We start from the raw sequence: 11697 nt of genomic DNA on the forward strand, positions 1-11697 counted from the left end.
TGTTTAAACATTTATATTTTTTAGTTGAAATCTGAACTTTTTTTGGTAAATCCATGTATTGTGTTAAAAATTTCAAAAGTTTAACAATTTGGTCATTATTTTCATTAACAATTTAAGATCTGTGTTTGAAAATTAATCTGTTTTATAGCAAATTTACCTATTTCGTTTAAAATCAGTTTTTTTATTTGAAAATTGAACCTTTTTGCGGCAAATTTATTTATTGTGATGAAGCAATGTCTTTTTCGGTATAAAATTAAGCTTATTGGCAAAAAGTTAATTTTTTAAATTCATGTACTTGGTTTAGAATTGAATTGCCCAATTTAAAATTCATTCTTTTGTGTTTTTTCTTTTCTCTGTTAGTAAAAAATTAATCTTCTGGTTTGAAAATTCATTTTTTTTGTTCGTAACTTGGTATTTTCAGATAAAAATTCAACAGATTGGATAATTAAACATTACTGATTTTATCAGTGAGTCAAATTGACTGATTTGAAAAGTCAGTTTTGACTGATTTGAAAAGTCAGTTTTGACTGATTAAAGTTTAGAATGTATATTTAATTATTTTCAGAATTTTTTAAATTCTATATATTGCTTGGAATACATGAAGGATAGTGGAAAAACAGTTTTTCCTTTAAATAATTAAAAAATCTTATGAATTAAAAATTTGAATTTAATTACGAAGATACAATTCAGTATTCGGAGTTATTTCGAGAAACTTGGTAAGAATTCGATAAACTTTGGAGGCTGGAAAATTGAAGAAAATTTTCCTTGATTTCAGAAGCCCCTTTCGTTTCGGTTTTAGATATATTAAGAGAAAATATTCAATAAAAACTTTTATAGTCGAATTTTTTTTATAAAACATTAATTCAATGGTTGTATCATGAAAGGGTTTTTGTGTGTAATTCAAAATAAATTGTTGGGTTAAATAGGAAAAGCGATTATTTTTTGTTAAATAGGCAAAAGATTGTCTATTATAGTTGAAAAAAGAAGGAATTTTTGTGTGTTTAGTTATAAATAAATTTAAGGTTTGATTGAGAAAAGGACTTATTCTGTGTTTAATTACATTTAAGTCAATTTTTCTAATCAATAAATGGTTTGTTTGTAGTCTAATTACCAGAAAATTATCTCGTTGGATTAAAAAATGAATTTTGTGTGTTTCATCAGAAATAAAATAAAATTTATCATAAATTAAATACAGTGCTAAATCAAAAAAGAATTTATTTTTAATTCGCAAGAAATTATCTTGTTGTTTCCGCAAATCTTTGTTTATGTTGACTAATAAAAAAATTATCTATTATATTATTTTGCAAATATTATTTTGAGATATTTATTTATTATTATTATTTATTTATTTTGCAGATATTATTTTTTAAGATATTATTTTGCATTTAATTATAAATAAATTTAAGGGTTATATCATAAAAAGGATTATTTTAAGCTTCAGTTTAAATAAATTTAAGGCTTAGTTTGCGAAAGGACTTATTTTCTGTTTGACTTGAGATAGGTTTAAGAGTTATATCGAGAAAGGACTTATTTTCTCTTCGGCTTGAGAACGGTTCAAGAGTTAAATCGAGTAAGGGTTCATTTTGTGTTTAGTTATCAAGAAATTATCTATTTTAATTAAATTATTGAATAATTATTTATTAAATATTAATTATGTAATAATAATTATTATATTAATTATTTAATTATTTGCACTCAAGGTGATATTAATGGTCGATACCCAAACCCAGTAGAAAATTCTCGATTTGGTCAGGCGAGGACAAAATATGGATATTGTGTTTAAATAGAAACATTTTCCCTAAAAGGCTTTCTTTTTTATTGAAAATTCAACTCTTTGGTTAAAAGTTCGTATTTTTGGGTTACAAATTTTAGTCTTTTCGTAGAACATTAACCTTTTTTTTTAAATTCATATTTAGTTGCTAATAAATGAAATGAAATATTTTTTGGATGAAAATTATATTTTCGAAAGTTTGTACTTTTTACTTAAAAATTCACCTGTTTTAGTCAAAAACTCATTTTTCTCGGACTAAAATGCAACTTTTTGTTTGAAAATTTTACAATTTTGTTAAAAGGTCATACTTGATGGGTAAAAATTCGACTATTTAGCAGAAAATGAACTTATTGTTTACAATTCTCATTTTATTGTTGGTAAGTAAAATACAATCTGCTTTGGATGAAAATGTAACTATTATTTTGAAGGTTTTTAGTTTAAATTGATTTATTTCAGAAGTTTTTTCATTCATCTTAAATACAAATGTAACTGATCGGTTGAAAATTTAACTCTTTTTTTTAAATTTGTCATTTTTTATTAAAAAATAATCTGCATCGGAGAAAATTCATCATTCAGGGATGGAAATGCAACCTTTTTGCAAAGAATACAACTAGTTTCTTCAAAATTCATTTGGTTTTGTTACAAAAACTTATATTTTTGGATTGAAAATTAAATTCTTTGCATACAAAATTATTCGTTGTTAGAAAATTCATATCTTGATTTTCAAAAATCAACTGGAATCATTTTTGGAAGAAAATCAAACTGTTTACAATTTTTTTTTAAATAAAAATTTCTCCGTTTTAAGAGAAATTTGATCAATTTTTTTAAAAAGTTATTTTTTTGTTACATTTCGTCTTCTTGGATTAAAAATTAAATGTTTTCAGTAGAAACTATTTTCTAGTTTAAGCATTCATATTTTGATTGTGAAGTTTCAACTGAAATTTTTTTCAATTAAAAATTTAACTGCTTGGAGAAAGTTAAATTTCATTTTTAACAATTGTTTCTGAAAAAAACGTAACTTTTCCCATTTTATTATGATTGATCTTTTTTAGTTGAAAATTTTCCTTTTTTGAAAAAAATAATTTTTTTTGGGTTCAAGTTTCATTTTTGTGGTTTAAATATCCATCAGTTTCGTGGAAAATTAATTTGTTCTGAGAAATCATCGTTTTTGTGTTGAAATTAAATTTTTCATTCTTGTGTAAAAAATTTTTAATTTTTAAAAATTCGTCTTTTAAGTTTTGAAATTCTTTCGTTTTTTTGTATATATTTAAAATTTTTAAATTGAAGTATAAACTATGATACTGTTTTGTTGCGAATTTATTTTTTTAGGTTAAAATTTAAAATTATGATATTTTACATTTGACTTTTAAAAAATTCAAGCGCTAGTATAAAAAGGCGTTTTTATGTTTTTATTGAAAAAAGTAATATTTTGATCGGACCAAGGACTTATTTATATTTAATTATAAATACATGAATGGTTGGATCGTTAAGGATTTTTTTTAACGAAGCAATTGGAGAGTTGAATCATGGAAGGTGTTATTTTGATTTTTTTATTAACAAATTCAAGAGTTGGATTATAAAAAAGATAATTTTTTGTTTATATATACCAAAAATTAATGGTTTTTTCAATAAAAAAACCAAGAAATGGATAGTAGAAGGCGTTATTTTCAGTTTATTTGTTAACAAATTTGAGAGTTTGTTCAGTAAGAAGCTGATTTCATAATTGTCTTCAAACAAATTGACTATTTTCACTCGCAATGAGCTTATTTTGTGTTTTGCTATTAATAAATTTAAAACTTGGATTGCAACAGGATAATAAAAGGGGCTGAAAATTTTTATTTACTTAAAAGATCAAGAGTTAGATCAGAAAGTAGCTTTGTTTTGTTTTTATTAAAAATCAATTCATTGACTGGATCTAGAAAGTATGAATTTTTTTTTAATTTTCCAGAAATTATCTGGATGTGTTGATTAAGAGCTTATTTTTCGTTTAATTTAAAATACATACTAAGGCTAAATCGGGAAATGGCTTATTTTATATTTAATTGGGAATAGATTGAAAGTTTGAATCGGGAAAACGCTGATTTTGTGTCTAATTAAAAATAAGTTAAATTTTTAGATACGAAAAGGACTTATTTTGTGTCTTATTAGAAACAAATTTAAGAATTAAGTCGAGAAAAAAATTTGTTTTGCCTATTTATTAACAAATTCCAAAGTTTATTGAGAAAAGTATTGTTTATTTGTCTTTAATTAACTATATCAAGATTTAAATGATGTGAAATTTTTATTTTGAGTTTAATTACAAGCAATTTAAAGGATTGGATTAGGAAACGCATTTTTTATGTTAATTTATTAAGGAATTATTTTGTCGGTTCTTAATGCTTGAGTCAAAAATGTTCTTTATTTGTGTTTAACTATCAAGAAATTCAAGTGTTGGATCGAAAAAAGTTTTGTTTTTTATATTCATAATTAACAAATAAAATAATTGGCTTAGATAAGTGGCTTCTTTAGCGTTTAATTAAAAATTAATTTAAGGGTTTGATAAGGAAATGAGTTTTTTATTTCTTTGAAAATCCAGAAGTTGGATAAAAAAGGACTCATTTTGTCTTTAATTAGAAATAAGTTTGACATTTGAATTGGAAAAGGGACAATATTTGTTTTTACTTAGAAATCAATTGAAGCATTAAATCAGAAAAGGGCTTTTTTGTTTAATTAGAAGCGACCACAAGGGCTGAATCGGGAAATAGCTTATATTAGGTTAATTTAGAAAAAAAGTCAAGGCTTGAATCGGGAAATTTCTAATTTAGGGTTTGATTAGAAAAAATTTAAGGTTTGAATTAAGAAATTAATTATTTTCTACCAAAATAAAGATAAATTCAAGCGTTGGACCGGGAAAGGTTTTATTTTGGTTTTAAAATTAGGGTACATTGTGCAATTTACTGCAACAAATATAAACGTTTGCACTAAATGCGAGTACTTTGAAAATGAATTTTCTACTGGTATTCCTGAGCTTTAACGATGAAATTTGTTTATAAATTCACTAGATTGAATTATTTGCACTCAAGGCGAGATTGAGGGTCGATATGAAATCGCAGTAGATAATGCCTGCTTTAGTTAGACGATGACAAACTATAGAATACCTTGCGTGAGATTCCTATCGACCTTTCTAAAAAAGAACTAAAGAAATCTTACTGTACATTTTCTAATTAGTTATAAACAAGAATTTAATTTTGAAAAAATATAATAATTAAAGGTATCTTTTATTCTGATTTCAGGTAAGTGGTTGCCTTACGTCATAATCGATGCAAAGCCTTTCATATATCTGAAAACTAGATTGGGTAAGTTGCTAAAAGACATTTCAGGTTTAAATAATAAAAAAATGGTAAAAAAAATTATTGATAATTTTTGAGATAACAGAGTAATAGATCCCTGAATTACCGACAGTCCTTAGTAGTAAGTTACCGACTCAGCAAAAGTGTTTTACCCGAAGGTCTACTTTGGAATTGAGGGTGGCCGACATCTGTTGTAGAACGAGTAGAACTAGTGAAAACGTTAACTATTACCATGATTTGAAGTTACCTTTTGAGGTAAAGTTACCAACTGAAATTATGTTGAAAAATTGAAGTAATTTGTTTTATTTGTTAATTACAGTGAATGAACGCATAATAAACAAATTTTAAAAGAGAATTGTATTTATTTTGTTTTAAGTTGAATAAGTGTTTGGAATAAACAGAAAGTTTCTTGACCGAGAAGTACTAATCTGATAGCCTAGATTCCTTAGTTATCATTATGTTTAAAAACATATTTTTAATCTATTTATTTATCGAATTTTTGGTCAGCTTTGTGGTAGAAAATGATCTGATTTACATAGAAAAAAAGTTCTTTGTTCAAATCTCACTTTTTTTTTAAATAAAAAAATTCCTATTAAAAGAAAATAGTCGATTAACAATTTTCGACAGCTGACACCTAGAGTGCAAATTCGAAGCCATGACCTGATTTTTGCTAAACTTGGACTTCATGCAACACGGAAGAAGCTTTGCTGACGTAAAAGTACGTAAAACTATCCCAGCTCGATATGGAGATTCTTTTTGCCTAAAAATAACCCCTAATTTTTTTTAAATAAAAAAAATGTAGAGTTCTCCCAAGTTGGCTTATGCAAATAAAATGTTTATAGATATGAAATAAATATTTTTTGTGTAATTTACTTTGGCACACATACAGTATACCGATTTTTATATTATATTTTATTATATTTTTATATTTGATTTTTTATTCATTTTTATAATAGTATTTCTGTCATTTTGTCCAGAGTTTTGATTACGTTCTTGGCTTTATGTTCAGTTGAATGGAAAAATTTAAGAATTATTGTCATTTTAGATTCAAACAATAATTTTATAAACTGTAAACATTAAATTTTTTTTTATATAAATGTTTTGATTATTGTATCCTGCAATTAATAAATAATGCGTAAATAGTAAAATTTCAATTGTTTTAATTCGGGAATTTTCTTATTGGGATATTTTATAATCCGGGAATTTTCGTTTTCGAGATTTTTCAGGCGTCGCATAATTCCCAAAATTGTAAAAATTTTATGAAAATCCCAATTTGGAAAGTTTCGAATTAATGGCATTGCTAATATTTTGTACGTAATATTCCCGAATTTAAAAAATCCCGAAAAATAAATTCCCAGCACTGTGAAATTCTCGAACTTTAAAATTTTTCCGTAATAAAATTCCCGAATAATAAAATTTCCGAAAAAAATTACAGGATTGAAGAATTCCGGAATAATAAGATTCTTGATATTTTTCAATATTACTGAATTTTAAAATTTCCTAAAAATAAATTTCCCGATACTTTGATTCCTGAACAAAAGTTGCCGAATTATGAAATATTTGAACTTGAAAACGCCGTAACCTAAACAATTAAAAACTTTTCTTTTATAGATATTATTTACTTACTAAAAGTGCAATAATCAAATAATAATCATGTTTAGAGATTATAAAATTATTGTTTAAATTTACAATTAAAATAATTTAAAAAAAAATATTTTTGATTGAAATTTTGGTTTTCAATTACATTAGAAGTCACTTTTCTTTATGAACCGATTTGATTATTGTATTTTTAGTTAATGAATTATGCTTATAAAATAAAAATCCGGATAGTTTTAGAACGCGAATTTTTTAATTTGGATATTCTATAATATGTCGGGAATTTTTTTATTGAGAAATTCAACCATTCTATAAAATTATAAACTGTTTGGAAGTTTTATTACTTGGGAATTTCCCAATTAGGATTTTTATTATTCGGGAATTTCACAATGTCGGGAATTTTAGTTTTCGGGATTTTTCTATCTTCCCATAATTCTCAAAATTATAAGATTCTTAAAACTGTATAAACATCCCAATTTGAAAAAAATTTTCAATTAATGACATTGTTAATATTTTATACATTATATTATCGGATTAACATATCCCGAAAAATAAAATTCCCAACACTGTGAAAATTCTCGAATTAAAAAATTTCACCGTAATAAAATTCCAGAATAATAAAATTCTTGATATTTTGTAATATTAACCGAATTTTAAAATATTCCAAAAATAAAATTCCTGATATTTTGTAATATTACCGAATTTAAAAATTTGTCAATAATAAAATTCCTGCATAAAAATTGCCAAATTATAAAATATTTGATCTTTAAAATTCAGGAACCTAACCAATTAAAAACCTTTCTTTGACAGATATTATATACTTAAAATTTAAGAAATTTAAATTAAATTAAAATCCAAACAGAAAATCCTATTTAATGTCTAGTAAACAAATTAATACAAGTTCCTGTTTAAAAAAAAAACAAAAATCCAACGAACAAATTTGAACCACAAATATTTTTAATCTTTAAAGATTCTAAAATAATTGTTTAAATTTACAATTAAAGTAATTGAAAAAAATATTTGTGATTGCCATTTTTTTAAATTACTGTTATTTTAAATTCAAACAATAATTTTAGAAACTTTAAGTATTAAAAGTCATTTTTTTTCTGTTGGTAAAAAGATTTGGTTATTGTATTTTTAACTAATAAGTAGTGTTTATAAAATACAAATTTAAATGGTTTCAATACGCGAATTTTCTATCTTGGATATTTTATAATTCAGCAATTTTCTGTCGAGTATTATACTAGTTCGCAATTTTTAAATTTTGCAACATTATAAACTGTCGGACATTCAATTATTCGGAAATTTAACAATTCCGTAAAATTATAAACTGTTTGGTAGTCTTATTACTCGAGAATTTCCTAATTTGGGAATTATAATATTCGGAAATTTTATTTTTGGGAATTTTCTAATCATCTCAAAATTCCCAAAATTATAAAATTGTCCAAATTGCATGAAAATCCCAATTTTAAAAAGTTCCCGATTCATGAACTTAATAATATTTTATACATAAAATTACCGATTTTTTAAATTTCCGTATAATGAAATTCCCCACAAAAAATTACATATAAAACAACTTCTTGTGTGCAAGCAATATTTGTAAACGTGTTTATTTTTTAAATCTAAAGTTTGAATGTAATAAAGGTCCTGTTATCATTAGGTATTATATCTGTGAAAGTAAAATGTTTTTCCTTAAAAATTCAGCTGTAGTAAAAATACTAAATCATGCAAAACTGTAGTTAAATCATCATTTATTTTTAAAAATTTATGGTCGAATATTTGATAAAAAAAATGTACAATGTAGTAAGAATACAAACGGTCAAAAAAAGAATATAACTAAAAATAATTTCCTTAAAAGTTCTGTACGGCGACTTACATTTGATAAGACACAGTTTTTCATAAATTCCTCGTATAAACATTCGCATTTAAAAAAAATTTAAATTTTAGTTTCGAAATTAAAATGTACTGAAATTACTGTTATCATTAAAAAACATTTTTCTGAAAGTAAATTTTGTTTAGAAATACACTGTAGTAAAAATAAAAACTGACCAAAATTATGAAAGTTTAATCAAAAAAGTTTAAATTCAATTATATTATTATATTATAATTCAATTAATAAGAAATTATAATGATCAATTAAACAATTTAAAATTTGTTCAAAAATGCGTGAATGTCGAAGTAAAAATACTCCAGAAGTTATTGTTCAAATTGAATAAGCGATGAATTTGCAAAAAATGACCTTGTTGAATATTCAAGGAATACGCTTCCAAACAAAAGATAAAAAAGACAAGAGACCAATTTGTTTGGGTTGATTAGTGTAGGTTGGTTTTCTTGTGTTCTCTGTGTTGCTTACGTTCGTTTAGTTTGGATTTAGTATCTTCATTAAGTTCGTTTGGGTTGGATTGGGTGCCTGAGTTTCATTTATTTGGATGGTTTGGCTATGGAGCCTACGTTCGTTCGGGTTGGATTAGTTATGTTGCTGAAGTTTGTTCGGGTTAGATTGGTTGTATTGCTCACGATAGTTTCGGTTCGCTTCCTTGATTGAGTTCATTTGATTTTGTCATGTTATTTGCTTTCATTTTATTTTGTTTTGTTGTAACCTAACGATTACGACCAACCCATTTGATCTGCATGAGTCTAAGAGATACATCCAATCCAACCCGGACGAACTTCAGAAGAATATCCAAAATACCTGAATCTAAGACACTAAGGCACCGCATTCAACCCAAACGGACGTTATTAGGATACCAAATCCAACCTAAACGAACGGAAGCAACCTAACGAACCTAAACAAACAAAACTGTACTACGCAACCCTAACTAACCGACCATTTAAAACTAAGACACTAAGAAACTAAAAAAAACTAAAAGAGCCAACATAACTCAAACGAACGTAACTAAAATAACATATCCAACCTAAACGAACGGAATAAACCTAACAAACCTAACCAAACGATTCTGTACTAAGCAACGCAAATGAACCGACCATTTGAAATAAAGACACTGAAAACTAAGAAAACTAAAAGACCCTACGCAAGCCAAACGAATTTAACTAAGATACCAAATACAATCCAAACGAACAAAACTAAGATACCAAATTAAACCTAAACGAACCTGAGCAATCTCTCAAACCTGAACAAACAAAGCTGTACTAACTGACCGTTTTAAACTAAGACACTAAGAAACTAAGAAAATTAAAGACCCAAACCAACCTAAACAAACGTAACTAAGATACCGAACTCAATCCAAACGAACGCAACTAAGATACCAAATAAAACCCAAATGAACCTATGCAACGTAACAATCCTAAACAAACGAACCTGTACTAACCAACCCAATCTAACCATCTAAGGCGAATGCAAATACATTTCTTATATAAAATTGACGTATTATTTAATACAGAAATCGAATTTCTAAATTTTTTTCGTTGGATGCTAATTTCTTGAGATTTTCCGAAGTCTCGAGATAAAAAAAACACTCTCTATACCTATAAGGCTTATTTTGTTTTACTGTCTAAACAACATAGTAGTTTCAAAATCTTTCTCTGCAAGTCTGCAAGGCAACAGATCGAATACAAACGACTGTTTTCTTTAAAATATTCTGAGATATTGGTGAAATCTTTTTTTTTCTTTTTCGCTGGAAATATTTAAATTGAAGAATTATGTAAATAATTTTTAGGAACAGAAAGTATTTTAAACATGAAAACGTTTCTTTGCTTTTATTCTAAATTAGTAAGCAAGACAAATTTTATAATATTATCTCATTGACATAAATGATATCGAAAATCCGAACAAAATCTCTAATGTTAAGTAAAAATCTTAAAAATTTCTATTAATTTCTGACAGACATGAAAGTGTTTAAAATCAATTTGATATATTGCAGAAATTTGTTAAATGTATTAGAACAGAAGAAAGGAAATCTTCGGACATTTTCTGCTTTTTTATGATAATAATAATAAAATAATAATTAATAAAAACTTTTACTAAATCAAATATTAGTTTCGAAGTAGTGAGAGTAATCAATACTCAACACAATGTACTGCATATAATTATTATTGATATTTGTTTTGTTATTTAAAATACTAGTAAGTACAGTGAATAGTGTGGTTATTGTTGTTAATAATATTAATTTTAAGTAATGCTAAAAATTGCTGTTTTTCTGAAATCTTTAAATTTTTTGTTCACTTATAATTGAATGGAGTTAATATTCAGTTTAAATGAGCAAAAATAATTGTGTTAACAAATTATTATTGTTGAGAGCTATCTTCTTATATGTCATGAATACTAGATAGTTGCAGTTTTTCATTTTTTTTTACTTTTTGTAAACTTTTTAATTAGATTTAAGTAATGTATAATTAATGTTAAGAAAATTGTTTACTAAATTTATCATTGCCTAACGGTAGAAAGTTGCCGTTTCTTTTTGAAAATTTCAACTATCTTAATCTATATTAATGCCAGATTTAGTTATGAACAAATAATAAATAAAAATTAGGGTGAATCATATTTTAAATAATTTATTTCTTTCCTGTATATATGTTTCTCTAAAAGGTGGAAAAATTAATATGCTTAGTTAAAAAGTTACTTTTTTGTTGGCAAATTTACCTGTTTAAAATTTGCAAATTAGAAGGCCTTTGCGGATGGATTTTCAATATTATTAATAACGTTTTTCTAACTTAAAATTTCACTTTTACATTTATGGTTGGAGATTTCTCCTCTCGGCATAAAAATTCAAATAATTTGTTAAAAATTTTGGTCATTTTTTGTTAAAAATTAGTTTTCTTTTTTGAAAATTTAACTATTTCATTTTTGGTTAAAAATTTATCTTCTTTCGTTTAAAATTAATTTATTTCGGTAAAAATGCAAAGATTTAGTTGAAAATTTAACTTATATGTTAAATATATGTATTGTTTTATTGAAAAATGATCTCATTAATTGAAAATACAACTATTCCATTTTTCGTTGAAAATTTATATATTTTACTTCAAAATGTATGTAATTTGTTA

General features: G+C 25.0%; 1 protein-coding gene across 1 annotated transcript in view; it reads left to right on the forward strand.

Moving 5' to 3' along the window:
- LOC117176337 overlaps positions 1-5092 on the forward strand; it is a 194470-nt gene extending 189378 nt beyond the window's left edge. Inside the window, exon 4 of the mRNA XM_033366577.1 lies at positions 5044-5092. Coding sequence (XP_033222468.1) covers positions 5044-5047 — 4 coding nt within the window. The 3' untranslated portion in view covers positions 5048-5092. The remainder of the gene's footprint in view (positions 1-5043) is intronic.
- The last annotated feature ends 6605 nt before the right edge of the window (positions 5093-11697 follow it).

Source organism: Belonocnema kinseyi, chromosome 7 (assembly GCF_010883055.1).
Source record: "Belonocnema kinseyi isolate 2016_QV_RU_SX_M_011 chromosome 7, B_treatae_v1, whole genome shotgun sequence".
In the NCBI taxonomy this organism is placed as follows: domain Eukaryota; kingdom Metazoa; phylum Arthropoda; class Insecta; order Hymenoptera; family Cynipidae; genus Belonocnema; species Belonocnema kinseyi.